Raw genomic sequence first — 19038 nt, 5'->3', positions numbered from 1 at the left:
GGCCTACGTAACTGGCACCCTTTTTTTTAAAGAAGAAATTTTTGTTTAAAGTATTAATAAGTAACAAAGGCAAAATGGAGTGCATGTGTAGAGTGTAGGTTTATCCAGAAACTGTTGTGTTAGCTAAGATAGGGTCATGCAGTTGTCCTTCTAGCTTGTCAGCAGTTTCTGTTGCTAAAAACTGTGTGGCTGGATATTGGCATTCTCATGACTAGTGACCTGAAATAAAGAGAACTAATGCTGCAACATATCTAGGATTAAAAAAAGAATAATTCCCACGAAGGATTTTACAGTGGCAGTTATCCTATTTCTGCCTCCTGCTGCTGCATTTATTTAAACAAATATGACCATCTGGGAAAATGATAGTAAAAAATTTAAGTTGCTCGGTCCTTTAACCAATTGGATGATGGCAATCCAAAGATATCACATATTACTCTATATATAGTGGAGCATAACTTTTAACATGTACCAATTTAGATACGTGCATAATCATTTTTCTTTTGTAATTTGGTTATAGGAAAAGTAGTTTGTGTTGTATATACTTATGTATTGCACAATGTATAATTCACATTTTCAGCTTAGTCCTATGATACAGAAAATGAAATGCATTTTTTAAAAAAGTTGAACTTCTGTCCCTATAGAAGAATTGGCAAAACTCCCATGAAGTTGCATTCATTGCTTAGGATATATGTTACTCTACTTTGGGTAAACAGTGATGATCACATTGCACAGTATGCATTGTCCCATTTTTCTTATTCCAAGGAATGGAAAACTGGGAAGAGGAAGGCAGAAAAAGATGAGATTGTGGGAGTAATGATCTTTTCTACTATGGAACCTGAAGCTCCTGACTTGGACATGATAGAAATGTAAGATGGCATTCCCTTCTCTTGCACTGATACTACATGTCAGCAGTCATATTACAAAATGTTATCTCCTGGTGGAAAACTACTGAACTATCCATATAACAAAAATTTTAAGCTTGCATGAGTATACATACTGGTGGCATCAAAGGGCTTCTGGCAGCAGGTCATTGAGGTGAAACTGAAAAATGGTAGCTTTCTCATAAAGTTATCTTAAGATTTGGTGGAGACCTCTCCAAATCTGTTAGAACTCTGACACAATAAAAGGATGTTGCACAGAGATCTGCACATGCAGGATTGAAGGCAGATCCTAAAAGGACTTCTCTTTGTAACTAACTTGAATCAGAGTCGATGAGCATTGGCAGAATATTGGCGCTGAAGCCTGCCAGCACTCCAGTTAAATGGTATATTTTGTTCTCTATTGTGGCAGTTCTGAATCATTCCAAAGCAACTAAATGTATCCAAAAAAATGTAATGTGAGGTAGACAGTCCTGTCAAGCAAGACAAACAATCCTGTGAATAAAATGGAAAAGATAATATTTAATTCATTTAGCAAAGCATTCTGATGTGAGGGACCAGCAGAAATCTATTACAAATGAGGGAAGAGTGACTTAAATTATCAAACTTTTTAAAAATAGGATCTTTATAAAAAGTTATATAAAAAATTGGGCAAATTTTATATAAGTGTAAAGGAATGTACACACGCACACACACACACACACCCACACACACACACACTTCTCTTAGCTAACCTTAGGGTGATAAACTGGATCTCATTTGCAGTTCCTGTCTGTAATTCCCATAATCTTGTTTTAGAAAGAAAAATGAGAGATTTGCTCACGCGCCCCACTCCCCAATCTACTGTAGTACATGGGTGTTCACATGGATTTCCATAATGTCTGTACGTCTGTGAAGACATTAAATGTTTGTGGATGAGCTGATGTGACTGAATGAAAAATGTTTAGAATAGCAATATGTACTTAGACTTAGAAATATATGAGGCCTATGCTGAGCATTTTATCAGTAAAGCAACATCATTGTGGTACATGGAGTAATATCTATCTATATTCAAGGAAACAGTCCTGCCCTAGCAGGGAAATGGACTTCTAGGTCTCTTCCATTTCAAAATCAGTTGTTCATCCTCAACCTTAATTATGTGCTTAAATACTATGGTATCAATGTGGTACAAAAACCTTTGATACTAAATAGATTTTGTATGTGAGTGAGAGAATGATGTGATAAGAGAGCTCCAGGAGAATTGGTTTCTAAAAATACTATCAAGAGGCATAACATTTCTCATCAGTCAGGAAAGAGAAATGATGAGGCTGTAAGGTGTTAGGGCCTCTAAGTTAGGAAGCTTATTATTTGTTTTTGTTTCAAGGGCAAGTCTCAATCTACGTACATGCCATTCATAATATATCTTTCAATAACAGGAATAAAAAATAGTAGGTTTGTATGCCTTAATTCACAGAAATATTATGAATTATCTCCTTTAGTAGAAGAAAGCAGGTGGTTATAGGGTAACTTCAAAAATACTTAAAAAAAAAAAAAAAAATTATTCTGGGGTTTACCACTCTGATTTTTCATTAGCCATTCTTTTCTCAACCACTCTACCCTATTAATCTCTCGCAACAGACACACGGTAATAGAAAATCTGCCAGTCAATAAGGCATCTATTTTAAACTAATTCAATCTAAAGTACTCTTAAACCAACTTAATTCCCCACATAAGGGGGTTGCACTTATAACTTACTTAACTCATTTGTAAGTTAAATCAGTACAGCTTTTGTGTTTAGACAAGACCTAAGTCTTCTGTCCATTTATTTCCTGGAAGGTAGTCAAATCTCACACTAAATGGCATATGGGTTAAATCGCACTTTATATTTATCATAATTTCAGCATTTTTTTCAGTAGAGTTCACAGGTGTGTAAAATATAACTCTTGCTCTATTGGTTTGTCCTGTCCAAGGTGAATGTGCTGACATTTCATTTCTACATATTTTATTTTCACTATTATATTGTAAGTCAGTCTTCCCATTAAGTGGTCAAATCATTTAGATCACCTTTCACTGAGGATCCTAAAAACATGTGGCCTAATTCTTGAAACAATTACTTCTATGCCTATTCTCATTCTATCATCTAGTCCTATTATAATTAATTGGGTGGCACATAAACAGGGTAACTTTTTTTTGGAATGCAGGCCTTATTTTTTGTTATCGCATTCTTCAGTGTTTGGGACTTTGCATAAAAATAGGATCTTTGGCTTTTTAAAGTTGCCCTATTTTGTTGTTTTTCCTGCTTAAAGTCACAGAAACTTTCCCAATTACAAGTTATGATATTGCAAACAAAGAATTGACATTTCATGAAGAATGATCAGGTACTGCTTTCAGGGAGAAATGTCTAGTAACCTAAGCACAAAGCTGGGATCTAGGAACCTTTGAAGTCTAGTCTCAGCTCTTCCAATGACCCAGTCTGTGATTTTTGGCCAAGTCACTTAATCTCTTGCTCTCTGTAAAACAGAGATAATACCTACATCTTAGTGGTCTCATGGGCACTAGATAAAATATGGTATAGTTGGGGAAAATGTTAGGACATTTATAGAGCTACTCTGTTAATTGCTCAGTGCATTCCTGTGTGTACAGTGCTATATATGTTTTGATATTGTAATGCAGATACCCTTTGTAAAGTGAAAGAGAAATACATAAATTGAATTCCAGGCAGATTGTTTTTGAGCACAAAATATTAGCATTTCTTCCATGAGACATCAGCAGCTCTTTATCCTAAATCGATTAGCCATCTTCAGGTTGAGACTATATTTGTATTCTCTCTGAAGAGGTAGTCTAGTTTTTAAATTCATTTTCATATCAGATTCACCCTTTGTAGACTGGTCTCTGTGAGTATAGGATATAGCTGCTGTTTTTGTGTGTACCATCATTTTAAGAAATCAGACTTCTGTTGTCTTTTTTTTAATATTCTTCACATTTAAATTTTTTAAAAATGTATAGCTAGTGTGCTAGGGGTGCATTTTCTTCACAAAATTTAAAATACATGACAACAATGACATATATCCTTTATATGTGAGACTGCCATAGAGGATATTTTGGATTAGCTATGTAAACCTTTCCTTATCCATAAGGATCCAGGGCAAGAATGATAATCCAGTTGCAGACTTCTTTTAAAGGATGGAAAGTATAATGAACAGTATGAATCAGGCAAAGGACCTGGAGTGAAATTCTGGCCCCACTGAAGTCAGTGGGAAAATTGCCATTGACTTTGGGGGGGCCAGGATTTCACCCCAGGCTTTTACTAGTTCTGTGAAATGCTTAACACGCTCTTGGGCGTTGTAAAAGTTATTATTAATAATAGTCATGTACTTGTTCAAAAGTCCATTGCATCAGTTTAAATGCCAACTGTAGCAAATTGCAACAACTCTGTATCTGTCTGTAATGGGATTGTTCTTATTCCACAGAGAACAGAAATGTGATGCAGTAGGCAGATTCACCAAATCCATGGATGATGGAGTCAAAGAGTTATTGACAGTGGGACAAGAACACTGGAAGCGTTGTACTGGACGTAAGTGTCACTTGGAAACTTTATAAGTTTAAGTCCTCTCTGCCTTGTTCTTTTATTGTTACACCTCTACCTCGATATAACGTGACCCGATAGAACGCGGTAAAGCAGTGCTCCGGGTGAGAGGGGCTGCACACTCCGGTGGATCAAAGCAAGTTCAATATAACATGGTTTCACCTATAACGCGGTAAGATTTTTTGGCTCCCGAGGACAGCGTTATATCGAGGTAGCGGTGTATTTAGATATATTTTGTATTTATTATTTAAATTTGAAACATATTTATATCTACTGAATTCGAGGCTATCCTATGTTATGATGAAACCATATGCTGAAAATTACTAGTAAGGCATACAATGCTAAAAAAGATTAGATTTTTTTTTTCCTTTTCCCCTCCTTCCCTCCTCGCCAATGTTACTACACCTTAACTAAATTTCCTGAGTTTATAACACTTGGTCTGGGGATAATTGCAACATCTCTGTATTGTATTTAAATTATTAATATATACTCTCAACCATAACTACATCTTAACATAGTTTTTATCTAGACATAATCATTATTTTAAAGCTCCAAAATGCTTATTACTATAATTAATCTTATACCCAAAAGACAACTACTCTGCATTCCTTGTTTACAAAAAAAATATGGGGCAGGGACCTAATACAGTGGAGTCCTGGTCTATTGTTACTACAATATAGAACAATATAATAATAAACTAAGAATAAGTGGCCAGCTGAGAAAATGTTTTAATATTTATGAACAGTAATTATTACAACAGTAGTGGAATATAATTAATATTTTATTGCAGTGAAATTCCAGGTAACCAAATGTCCATTATATCCCCAACAGTTGTACTGAAGAAGGAACTGAATATCTACAGAATTCAGGAACTGCATAAACTAAAACACACAAACCACTGCTTCTTTTTTTCTCCTCCTCCAGTATCTAGGATGGAGGAGACAAGGCATGGGACGGAAGTTCCTGGCTCTGTCTCCGTGCTCTGTTCTTTTATGGTCTTAGCAGTCCCCATCTTCTCTTTTTGCTTGAGTGCAGTGCAGATCTATTCTTGCAGGGTTGGAGTACCACAGGAGTTGGAATTTCAGGGATCCCTAGTTACCTGAACCCATCTTACCCAAAAGTTATTGAGTATCCCTTTAGTCCTTTTTTATATATTCGCTTTCATAATAGATTTAAAATGACACATGGTGGTAGAAGGAAATATTGGAAATACAAATTTTCTCTGTTGGAGTGGCCACTGTGTCATAAATTCAGACTGACATTGCTGGGGATTGCATAGGTATCAAAACTGAATGGCAATACCCTGGCAGGCTGGAGAAAATTGAGGATGGAGTGTTGGGTTAAAGGGGCACACAAAGGGATAGTACTGTGAATGGTACACAATGCATAGGAAATGCCAGTCACAAGAAATAAAAATTAAAATGTGATGTATTAAATAATTCTTAGCAAGAATTATACTAAATCAGGTATTCTAAGGGTATGTCTGCACTACCTGCTGGATCGGTGGGCAGCGATTGATCCAGCGGGGGTCGATGTATCGCATCTAGTCTAGACACGATAAATTGATCCCCGAGTGCTCTCCCGTCGACTCCTGTACTCCACCGCCATGAGAGGCACAGGCAGAGTTGACGGGGGAGTAGCAGCAGGCAACTCACTGCGGTGAAGACACCACGGTAAGTCGATCTAAGTACGTCGACTTCAGCTACGTTATTCACGTAGCTGAAGTTGCATAACTTAGATTGATTCCCTTCTCTTTCTCCCCCTCCCCCCCCCCCCCCCCGTGTAGACCAGGCCTAAAGATACTAATAGAGAGACCCGCTGTATGGTGTCAAAAGCCATTTATGTTGGTCTGAATACTAAAATGTCAGAGCAATTGAAAACTACTTAGTCCCTCTTTTATCCACACAATACACTTCCCCAAATACAGATAATTAAAAACAAAAATGAAAAAGCAAACATATCTCAACTTCTGTCTCTTTTTGTATAATGGACAGTTCATACAAGCAAAATACTATTTCTATTTCAGAGATTACTTCAGGCCTATGGGTCTGTAGTATATGAATTATGAATACTGTTTATAATTTAAAAGTTCAGCCATAAACCACAGCTATTCTAACCTCATTGTGGAGAAATAATTTGTGCATGCATGTCTGTGTAGACATAATAGAACACCAAATTGTATAATACAGATACAAGCGCATTTTGTTAGCCTTATAATTGTATATAATGTTGTTAGTTCCTACTGTAAGTATTACATTTTGAAATTTTGATGTCGGTCTTTTTAAGAAGGTTTTTTTTTTTTAAAGAATGTTATGATGACCTATAACATTGCAGCTAATGCAGTTTCTTCGGATAAAAGGTTGTCTTCATGTTACTAACTCCAGGTCAAGGATATATCACTGAAACAAATTTATTTTTAAAAGGAAGCTATGGCTCACTTAAGAGGGGAAAAAAAAAATCTCACTGTACTTCTGGGATGAATTTGTATAGGTTACATGAATATGAATTTGGAATAAGGTGACGCCCTCCCCAGTTTTGGGGTTCATTTAAACACAATATTTCGGTTTCTTCACAGAGGAAATGAAGGAATACTTGTAAGCCTCCATGATGGGGGACATTTTACCTGAATCAAGCTTTTTAAACACATTTGTTGCTTTAGATAAGCAAGTATGGACACACATGGTGACCTTTTCAGTTCTTTCCTCATGGTCAGAGGTGAAAGTAAGCCGGTACGGTACGGCATACCGGCAAAAGCCAGTATGCCATGCTGTGCTGGACTGGCTTCCCCAGGCTGGCAATTTAAAGGGCCTGGGGCTCCCTGCAGCGGCTGGAGCCCTGGGCCCTTTAAATTGCCTCCCAAGCCCTGCTGCTGGAGCCTTGGGGCAGCGGCAGCAGGGCTCCGGTGGCAATTTAAAAGTCTCGGAGGTCCGCTGCGGTAGTGGCGGCCGTAGCCCTGGGCCTATAAATCGCCCCGGGGCTCCCAGCCACTCTGCAGCTGGTAGCTCCAGGGGTGATTTAAAGGCCCGCGGCTCCCAGCCGCAGCCAGAGCCCCTGGGCCTTTAAATCTTGATTTAAAGAGCCCGGGTATTTAAAGGCCCTGCCTCTTCCAATTGAGGCCATGCCCCCTGCTCAGGACTCCGGCATACCGGTAAGTCCTTTAAGTTACTTTCACCCCTGCTCAAGGCGCAATGGGCAAAGTTTCTTAGAAAAACATACATCCTTCTACTGTAGTGGGGGGGGGGGGGGGGGGAGGGGAATAGGAGTTGTTTTGCTGGGTGTGCTGTGTGTGTATATATATCCGTATATGATATTGAGAGAGATCTAGATATACACACGCACAATATGTCATGTTCATTATATACATAGAGACACATACATAGATTGTATATACAGAGACAGATCCTTATTTGGCGTGTGATTTTTAAAATATGTACTTATACACAGTTATATTTTAAAATAAGTGATAGTCCAGTTTGAAGGTTTTTATCTGCATGAGTTTGGAATGGTCAATTTATTCAAGTATGGATATGCAATACTACCTTTTGTGCAGATACTATTGCATCTCTTTAAGCTAACTATAGAAGGACTAAATAAAGACAGTATTTTATCTTTTTATTGAAAGTGGTTGCCGTTACAAAAATAGTCATAAAACTTAATACATACATATGGCTTATGGTGGACTTCTAGAACATTTTTCCCAAAAATAAATGTTGGTTAATATTGAATAGCTGTTTGGTACCAGAAATGCTGTATAATGCAGTGAAAGTGTAAAACAGTATTTACGTTTTTACTTTTTTTTTTTTTCTTCAGCATTACCCAAGGAATATCAGAAGATAGGAAAAGCCTTACAGAGTCTGGCACTGGTTTTCAGCACCAGTGGTTACAAAGGTATTTTATATATTCATTTGTACTGTTCTTTCATTTTAAGAAATATTATGTCTAAAGTGTTCTATTATACAACATTTTGACAGCAAAATGTATATTATTTGGGGACTTTTTAATTTTTAAATCTCAATATAAGTAACATTTTCCTTATCTATTTGTATTGACTGAGTACCCACATCGAGAGTTTCAAAAGGCATGGTATGTTGTTTATATAAGGAATGCAAATGAGAATTCAAATCAGAACATATCTTACAATAATTTTTGTTTAACTTGAGGTATTTACAGTAGCAGATCTAATACCAATTTGTAACATTGTCATTGACCTAACTGACAATCTACTGTAGCATGTCTTTTATGACCAATACTTGTGTTACGTTACAGAAGAAATGGGTGCATGTGAAAACATCTGCTATCACAATTATAGGGTAACATTTTAAAACCATTTTTTTGTAATTAACTGGATTATGTTTACCTGGTTTGGAGACACTTTTTTTTTTTCTATTTTCTAAAGAGCCTTATCTACACAATTAATAAATGGAGACCCTCATGTTGAGTTGTAGTGAGGAGGAGGGAAAGAGGCATAAGATGAAAAATAATCAGTGGGCACTTCTTTTCGTGGGACTATTTTATGCATTATCTTATTTTGGGCCAAACTTGAATTCCACTTTGGCACATTTCTACTAGGCTGGTGATCACATTTTGAAATTTCCGGTTTGCTTGTTCATTATGCATACATAACTTGCTGTTTAGAAGCATCAGAAATCAAATCTGTATTTCATAATACACATTTATTAGCACAGCGCTTCTCCTCCCCATTTCTTTCCACAGGACTGGAACAGAATTGGTGGCTACATCAAATACAGTCACTCGAATTCTGCTAGTGTTTTCTGAAGCAATGTGCAGAAAAGATTCTTCAACATGGTGAAGGACCTCATCGGGTCACTCTCCCACGTGCCCTCTCCTCCCCCGCCCCAAATTCTAAAACCAAAATTGGAATCTTTCTCAGATTTCATCCCAAAATGAACCTAAAGATTTTGTTGTTTTTAACCTAGAATGTTCTCACTGAGTTTTAAAACAATTACTTTTCTTTCAGATCACGTTATTAACTGGCATTTTACAAGTATCAGGGGGTAGCCGTGTTGGTCTGTATCCACAAAAACAAGGAGTCTGGTGGCCCAAATAAATCTGTTAGACTTTAAGGTGCCACTGGACTCCTTGTGGCATTTTACAGATGTTCTGAATTTTTTTTTAGACATTTGATTTAGTAACCTATTCCAACTGGGATTTTCTACTTGGTTACTACTAATTGGTTCCTTGCTTTGTATCCTTCTATAAACTCTGCCTGTTAACTCTGGTTCCATTTTAACCTGTGATTTGAAATTAGGTTCTTTGCTGTGGGTGTATGTTCTGTATTTTTATGTTCTTGTGTATTTGTCTTGTGTACTATACTTGAAGTAGATCTTAAATATGTAAAGTGTCCTGCATACAAATCCTGACTGGAGCCAAACAAAACCTGTAGCATGAATCTTTGGGAAGAGACTGAAACTTTACTTTGGTAATTACAACACACATTCTTTTACCAGGGTAAAGGGAAAACAAAGCATGTGGCTTTAAAAGCTGGGATGCAAACGTGCAGATCAGCCTTACGAAGGAACTTGGTAGTTTTGATTTCCAGCATCTTTGAATGGTATGGAAAATAGAGACCATGGTAATTGGGAAGTAGGCAGGGATATTTCCCCTTGCTACTCCCTTAGACATACCTGGTTGCACCCTAGTGTCTTGCTAAAAGAAATTGCTTCCTTCCAGTTGATTATCCTCTGTCCTGATCCCATATATTTTACTTTTTTAATACACCTCGAAGAACAGTCTGTTTTCCTTTGCTTCAAAATTCACTTCTCAAAAAAAAAAAAAAAAAAAAAAAAAAAGACAGAACAAGTGGGGTGCACAAATTACTTTAAATCTCTTCATCACTACAAGTCATTCAGCTCTGTCTGCTGTTGGTGTGCAATCTCATGTGATGTCTGGTTTGGATGCTGCTGTTCTGTGATTGACTCGTTTCACCTCACAGGCTTGTGGAGTCCACCAGTTCATCCAGGGTCCTCTGCTCAGGTTTATCCTCAGAGCTCTCCCCTTGCAGCCTCTTACCATTTACAGAGATGCCAGCAAATTGCTTGGTTGCATTCTTTCCCCCACCCCCACCCCCAACTGTCTGGCAGTTAACTCTTGTCAAACTTGGTCCTTTTTTTTTTTTTTTTTTTTTTTTTTTTAACTCAACCACATACTGGATCCTTTATCAGATAAGTGGACTCTTTTCCCTCCATGGTGCAGGGGCATCATTCCTACTCTCTTTGACCATCAGCACAGATCCAAAAGAGGCAGAAAGACTGACAGCTTCTTGTTTCATGGTTCTCCTGATCAAATCTATTTGTGCGTGTCTGCCAGCTCTCTGACACATCTGCCTTAAGTGTTTCTGACCAGACCAACCTGGTCCTTAGCCATAGCTATGTAATCCACCCTAAATCCCAGTGACTGTTAATTTTCAAATTGAGCCTGGTGCAAATTCTAACATGATTCTTCCCTAATGGACTATCTGCATGCTAGGCAATGTAAAATGTCCACAGATTAGTACAAGAGAGACACAAGAATGTCCCATAACATGCTGCTCTTGCCAAGCTGGTACAGAGAACTTTGGCTCTGAAGCCCAGCTGAGATCAGTCGGCTGATGTAACCACCTGCTTATGAAGCCAGTGTACCATTGAGTACCCACAAATCCAGACAGTTACATTAATTCTGATTTCCCCTAAAAATGAGAAACCGGTTTTAACATATGCTCCCTACTTGCTCTGTTGACTCCTCCATAGCGTGGACATAGGCTCTCTAACATCTTATCTTCAATAGCCTGAAACATCCAAAAATCGATGCCCACGGAGGCTGCGCCAATCCTAAAAGGAGTATGTGCTAAATTTACTGTATTGAGCCCCAGATAAGAATCCCTTTCTGATCATACAGCAAACTGATAGCTTGTCAGTTAACTAGGACCCCCAAATACACACACACAGCTTGACTCATGCATATGCAGAGGCAAGCAGACCCTCCAAGTTTTTACTGGATACACCCATTCATCCTGGCAGCATTCCTTTAACACTGTCATGGTCCTGTGTGCTGCCTGATCTATTCTGGGAATCTGCTATAGGAGCACAGATTGCTGTCTGAGCCGTACATCAGCCAGTTCCAGAGTACTCCTCTGGCACAGGGACCACACTACAGTACTTGTGGCATTCTTTAGTGTGAGGGAAACGAGCTTTAAATAAAACTGCTTTCTTTCTACAATGGCAAAGTCTAGGCAAGGCCCTGACTAAACCAAATCTAAGTGGCTATGGGGGTGCCTGACCTGCACGCTGGGTCATAGATTCTAGGACTGGAAGGGACCTCGAGAGGTCATCAAGTCCAGTCCCCTGCCCGCATGGCAGGACCAAATACTGTCTAGACCATCCCTGATAGATATTTATCTAACCTACTCTTAAATATCTCCAGAGATGGAGATTCCACAACCTCCCTAGGCAATTTATTCCAGTGTTTAACCACCCTGACAGTTAAGAACTTTTTCCTAATGTCCAACCTAGACCTCCCTTGCTGCAGTTTAAACCCATTGCTTCTGGTTCTATTCTTAGAGGCTAAGGTGAACAAGTTTTCTCCCTCCTCCTTATGACACCCTTTTAAATACCTGAAACCTGCTATCCTGTCCCCTCTGTCTTCTCTTTTCCAAACTAAACAAACCCAGTTCTTTCAGCCTTCCTTCATAGGTCATGTTCTCAAGACCTTTAATCATTCTTGTTGCTCTTCTCTGGACTCTTTCCAATTTCTCCACATCTTTTTTAAAATGCGGCGCCCAGAACTGGACACAATACTCCAGCTGAGGCCTAACCAGAGCAGAGTAGAGCGGAAGAATGACTTCTCGTGTCTTGCTCACAACACACCTGTTAATACATCCCAGAATCATGTTTGCTTTTTTTTGCAACAGCATCACACTGTTGACTCATATTTAGCTTGTGGTCCACTATAACCCCTAGATCCCTTTCTGCCGTACTCCTTCCTAGACAGTCTCTTCCCATTCTGTATGTGTGAAACTAATTTTTCCTTCCTAAGTGGAGCACTTTGCATTTGTCTTTGTTAAACTTCATCCTGTTTAACTCAGACCATTTCTCCAATTTGGCCAGATCATTTTGAATTATGACCCTGTCCTCCAAAGCAGTTGCAATCCCTCCCAGTTTGGTATCATCCGCAAACTTAATAAGTGTACTTTCTATGTCAATATCTAAGTCGTTGATGAAGATATTGAACAGCACCGGTCCCAAACCAGTCCCCTGCGGTACCCCACTTGTTATGCCTTTCCAGCAGGATTGGGAACCATTAATAACAACTCTCTGAGTACGGTTATCCAGCCAGTTATGCACCCACCTTATAGTAGCCCCATCTAAATTGTATTTGCCTGGTTTATCGCTAAGAATATCATGCGAGACCGTATCAAATGCCTTACTAAAGTCTAGGTATACCACATCCACAGCTTCACCCTTATCCACAAGTCTCGTTATCCTATCAAAGAAAGCTATCAGATTGGTTTGACATGATTTGTTCTTCACAAATCCATGCTGGCTATTCCCTATCACCTTACCACCTTCCAGGTGTTTGCAGATGATTTCCTTAATTACTTGCTCCATTATCTTCCCTGGCACAGAAGTTAAACTAACTGGTCTGTAGTTTCCTGGGTTGTTTTTATTTCCCTTTTTATAGATGGGCACTATATTTGCCCTTTTCCAGTCTTCTGGAATCTCTCCCGTCTCCCATGACTTTCCAAAGATAATAGCTAGAGGCTCAGATACCTCCTCTATTAGCTCCTTGAGTATTCTAGGATGCATTCCATCAGGCCCTGGTGACTTGCAGGCATCTAACTTTTCTAAGTGATTTTTAACTTGTTCTTTTTTTATTTTATCTGCTAAACCTACCCCCTTCCCATTAGCATTCACTATGTTAGGCATTCCTTCAGACTTCTCGGTGAAGACCGAAACAAAAAGGTCATTAAGCATCTCTGCCATTTCCAAGTTTCCTGTTACTGTTTCTCCCTCTTCACTAAGCATGGGCCTACCCTGTCTTTGGTCTTCCTCTTGCTTCTAATGTATTGATAAAAAGTCTTCTTGTTTCCCTTTATTCCCGTAGCTAGTTTGAGCTCATTTTGTGCCTTTGCCTTTCTAATCTTGCCCCTGCATTCCTGTGTTGTTTGTAATCTGTCCTAGTTTCCATTTTTTATATGACTCCCTTTTATTTTTTAGATCATGCAAGATCTCGTGGTTAAGCCAAGGTGGTCTTTTGCCACATTTTCTATCTTTCCTAACCAGCGGAATAGCTTGCTTTTGGGCCCTTAATAGTGTCCCTTTGAAAAACTGCCAACTCTCCTCAGTTGTTTTTCCCCTCAGTCTTGATTCCCATGGGACCTTACCTATCAGCTCTCTGAGCTTACCAAAATCTGCCTTCCTGAAATCCATTGTCTCTATTTTGCTGTTCTCCCTTCTACCCTTCCTTAGAATTGCAAACTCTGTGATTTCATGATCACTTTCACGAGTTTCCCTAATAAAACTCCCCACATTATTCTGCAAATCCTGTCAGCTAGCAACAGACTGGCCCCATGGTGGATGCTGCCAACCTGTGGTGCGCTAGTCACACCACATATCTCCCCACCAGGAGCTTTTGGCAATGGGCCAATCGTGGGCGGATGCCTTTCCTAACTCTGAACTCAGTGAAACCTGCCTTGAAAACCTAGAATGTCTTTGAGCCAATGGAGTTCTCTGCCAGTGTTTAAGGCCGTCAGGAGCTATGGTTCCACAAGAACAGGGTGTTGGTAACCAGTTTTGACTGGCAAACAGCATTAGTTACCAGAATCTGCCCTTCTGAAATTGAGAGCATTGGCAAAACCAGTATCGATACCAAGAATTTGTCTTGTGGTGAAAAGATATTTAATAACAGTGCAACACACTGGCCCATAACCTCTGCATTAGCTGCACAGACTCTACTAACTGGCAGATAATGATGTGTACACCCATTTCAAGCCACTCCGTAGGCCACTTTTGAATACATCAATCCTCTTGATAATGTAAAACCTCTGAGTTAACACCAATTGTGTCTATGTATCTCCAGTTGGCTTGCTAATATGATACTATATTGAACTCCTTCAGGAATTCCCTCCCCATTTCTCCTGCCCCACCCATCCTCTCGTATCTTGTTTGTTACAGTGACAAACAAGGGATGCTTAACACCCGAGGGGGCAGCTACTAGGTTTTCACAGAATGCCCTGTTGGGCATTATCACCTTGCAGTCAAGTTTGGATGCCTTATGATCATTTGCAGCTGTTTTTAGCTGGTCTGCTGCTTTTTTAGAGCTTTTAGTTCCTTGACTCAATAACCATAAGCCCTCTAATTATCTCCAGGGAGGTGTGAAACACCTGCTGCTGTGTCTAATTCTATGCTAAGTATGTCAGTTGCTGCATGTGGATCCTTCTGTCTCTTTCCTTTATGGTTAAAGGGAACCCCAAACATCCTGCCATCTGCTGAAAGGTTCCTGCAGCTGGACACACTCACCTGGCTCATATCCCTTCTAGTGAACAGGAAGCTGTCCAAATTGTAATCAGTCAGGGGTAAACACATTGCACAAATAACAGCCCATTCCTCTTCGAGAGATGTCCCTGTGGGTGCTCCACTCCAGGTGTTGGTGCGTCTCTGCGCCTTTGCCCGGAGATTTTTGCAGCAGTACTCATAGTGGCCACGCATGCTCAGAAGCTGCCCCCCGCTGTGAATCTAGGTTGATAGTACGCATGCGTGGCCGGTCTCCTCAGTTCCTTCTCAACCGTCCCCGACCTGAGACGGAGCTCAGCAGACTCATTAGGAAATCCCTCACTCTTGCTACAATTACCCTTTTAGTAACTAGTTTGTTGTCAGTTTCTTTGTTAGTGTAGTTAATTACCCCGTTTATCTGTTTAAAAAAAAAAAAAAAATTTCCTGTCAGCCGCGGCCATGCCGGGCTCCACAGGCTTCAAGCGCTGTGCTACGTGCAAAGAAGCTATCCCACTATCAGATGGACACTCAAAGTGTATAAAATGTTTGGGGGAAGCTCACATTCCCCAAAAATGTGCCCATTGCTGTAAACTCAGCTCCAGGGCACGGAAGGATAGGGAGCTTAAACTTAAACTGCTCCTCCTCCAAAAGTCTATCGGGTCAGTTTCAGACCCAGGCGCTGAAGCCGGCTCCGCTGCCCGCCACAGCCCCCCCGCCTCAAAAAAACTGAAAAAATCTACAAAGAAGGGGCACCCTTCTTCACCAAGCAAGGCTATGAGGCACAAAGTCTCTCCAGGCAGATCAATGGTCTCCCTGCCTGTGTTTCCCCGCCTCAGCAACTTCGATGATCCGGGCTCTTCAGGAACCGCGCAAAAGCCGCCTGAGGCTGCGGCGGCGGCGCGAGGCTCCGGTGCCGAGGCATCAGGCTTCCAGTTGCCTGCCTCCATTACGGCACCATTCGGCACCGCGACTGATGCGGTGCCGACATTCTACAACATGCCTGATCCCATGCAGGCTGATATTGCCCGCCCGGCACCGACTGCGGCACCGACCCCCGTGGTGCAGTCTGACAGGGAGGTCACAGGCAAAACCCCTGCTCAGAGGAATGCTCCCGCACGGCAGCCTCTCCCGGCTCAGTTTTCACCTCACGCAGAAGCCTCACTACCTCACTTTACTCAGACAGCAGATCTCCTGGTATCACCTATCCTGCAGTCTCCCCTGATGAATGCATATTCTTCTCCAATGCCTGAGTCAGGATCTGAGCAGCTTTCCTCCAGTGAGGAGGAAACAGATCCACAGGGAGTTTTTTCTCCATATCAAGACTCCCAACCCCAGACCCCAGGCAATAGAGGTTATAAGAAAACTACCTCATCCTACTCTCAGGACCCTGCCTCCTGGGGGGTGAACCCCTGGATGGCACCACCTATGCCCTACCCACCACCATGGCAATACTGGACACCATGGGCATCGTACCCTCGGGAATACGTGCGCCATGGCCACTCGACCAGGCGCAACACCGATCCAGCGCCGCCCCCTGACGAATATGCCAGTGACACGAGACACCTGGCAACACAGTCACACTTCCAGGATAAACCTAGCCCTGCTCCTATTCCAGCAGAGCCGGAGCTAGCACCTGAAGAAGCATTACTTCCCCTTCCCCCGACACTGTCGGATGACTATACAAAATTCCAGGACCTCTTTAAAAGAGTTGCCAGTGACTTGAGAATTAACTTGGAGGTAGTCACTGAACAACAACATGAGCTAACGAACATACTACAGCCCCCTTCTTCCTCCAGGGTGGCATTACCAATTAACGCAGCCCTTTTAGAACCCGCTAAGTCCATCTGGCAGACTCCAGCGACAAGCCTACCTACCTGCAAACAAGCAGACAGGAAGTACTTTATTTCTCCAAAGGGCTCTGAATTCCTTTTTACCCACCCGGCACCAAACTCATTGGTAGTAGACGCTGCGAACCAGAGGGCTAGACAACAGTATTCTCGTTCCGCCCCACCCAACAAGGACAGCAAACGATTGGATCTTTTTGGTCGCAAAGTATACGCATCCTCGACCCTACAATTTCGTATAGCTAATTATACTGCAGTCCTGGCAAAATACGACCACAAAAACTATAATAAATTCATGGACTTTATTGATGACATTCCAGAACAGAGAAAACAACAGTTCAGAGCTATGGTTTCCGAGGGACAAGCCATATCACGCACCGCTCTCCAAGCAGCCCTCGATGTAGCCAACACAGCAGCAAGATCGACCGCTACAGCAGTAGTCATGCGACGGGGCTCATGGTTCTCCTCCTCCTCCTCTTTTTTTCCTCGAAGTTCAGAGCACCATTGAAGATCTTCCCTTCGACGGTGACAAACTTTTTGCTTCTACCACGAACGACGTGCTTCATTCAATGAAGGACTCAAGGACAACCCTCCGGTCTCTAGGTCTCCAGACACCTACGACCAGAAGACGGCAATATAGATACCAACCGTACCACCGGCCACGTTATCCCGCATTCACACAACACTTCCATAGACCGCAGGAACAACAACAACAACGTCAAAGACCAAGATTCCAGCGACGTCGTCCAAATTCTGCAGAGGCACCTCAACCCCTGCCAACTAATAGGCAGATTTGAAGCCTTGGTCGAGGGTTTAGAAAGCAACGCCCCCACTTCAGCCGACACACCTATCTTTGGACACCGCCTACGACCTTTCTCCCATCAATGGAAGAACATTACCTCCGACAAGTGGGTCTTAGAGGTAGTTACAATTGGATACGTCATCCCCTTCCTCTCCTTGCCTCCCACCCACCCACCCTCCCCGTCCCTCTTCAGGGACCCTTCTCACGAGCAGCTACTCCTCCAAGAAGTGCAACATCTCCTTCATCTGGGAGCAGTAGAAATCGTGCCAGAACGACACAGAGGGAAGGGTTTTTACTCCCATTATTTCTTAACAGAAAAGAAAAATGGGGGATGGCGACCAATCCTTGACCTCAGGCGGCTCAACAAATTTGTCAAAAAGCAAAAGTTCAAGATGGTTACCCTCGCTACCATAATCCCAGCGCTGGAGCAGGGCCGACTGGTTTTCTGCCCTCGACCTACAAGATGCCTATTTCCATGTCACTATACATCCGGCCCACAGACGCTTCCTTCGATTTACCCTCGGTTCGACACATTTCCAATACAGGGTACTCCCCTTCGGACTGTCCACAGCCCCCCGTGTCTTTTCCAAGCTCCTAGCTGTAGTCACTGCTTACCTCAGGAAACAAGGGGTCATAGTATTCCCTTACCTCGACGATTGCCTCCTCAAAGCTTCAACATTCGACGAGGCTCTCCGGTTCACGTGGCTCACCGTCGATTGTTTCCTATCTCTCGGCCTACAAATAAACAAAAACAAATCCACATTACGCCCCACCCAGCACCTGCAGTTCATAGGAGCCGACCTCGACTCCCGGACGGGGTTGGCATCTCTCCCACCCAATCGCTTCAACTCCATAAACCAACTGGCCACAATCATTCGCAACAGTCCACAGGTAACTGCCCGAGACTGCCTACAACTACTAGGTCACATGGACTCATGCACTTTTGTCGTCCAGAATGCACGCCTCTACATGAGGTGCTTCCAAGCGTGGCTGGCCACGGTCTACAAACCGAATATGCACTCTTTAAACAAGACTCTCTCCCTACCTGCTCAAGTCAAAGATTCGCTACATTGGTGGACCGTTCACTCCAACCTCTGCTCTGGAGTCCCGTTTCTTCAACAGGCTCCATCACTCACCCTGACCACCGATGCATCTCTGACAGGCTGGGGTGCACACATGTCTCACCACACAGTACAGGGGCTATGGTCGTCAACCGAGACCTCCCTGCACATAAATGTCCTAGAACTTCGAGCTATTCGCAATGCGTGCCGTCACTTCCTGCCACTAATCAAGCATCATCACGTATGCATAATGACAGACAACATTGCATGCATGTTTTATGTAAACAGGCAGGGAGGAGCTCGATCCCATTCGCTGTGCACAGAGGCTATGAAGCTCTGGAATTGGTGCATTGCGAACAACATCCGGGTATCAGCTGCCTATCTTCCCGGGATCATGAACA

The 19038-nt window shown here is 41.8% G+C and overlaps 1 protein-coding gene across 2 annotated transcripts in view; it reads left to right on the top strand.

The window, feature by feature from the left end:
* SNX9 (sorting nexin 9) overlaps nt 1-19038 on the top strand; it is a 111752-nt gene that overhangs the window by 69536 nt on the left and 23178 nt on the right. For both annotated transcript variants that reach the window (XM_054023756.1, XM_054023757.1), the window contains 3 exons: nt 763-866; nt 4328-4431; nt 8254-8331. In XM_054023756.1, coding sequence (XP_053879731.1) covers nt 763-866; nt 4328-4431; nt 8254-8331 — 286 coding nt within the window. The remainder of the gene's footprint in view (nt 1-762; nt 867-4327; nt 4432-8253; nt 8332-19038) is intronic.

Source organism: Malaclemys terrapin, chromosome 3, assembly GCF_027887155.1.
Source record: "Malaclemys terrapin pileata isolate rMalTer1 chromosome 3, rMalTer1.hap1, whole genome shotgun sequence".
Taxonomy (NCBI): domain Eukaryota; kingdom Metazoa; phylum Chordata; order Testudines; family Emydidae; genus Malaclemys; species Malaclemys terrapin.
The sequence above is the reverse complement of the archived record's forward strand: the minus strand, read 5'-3'. Positions and strand labels throughout refer to the sequence as shown.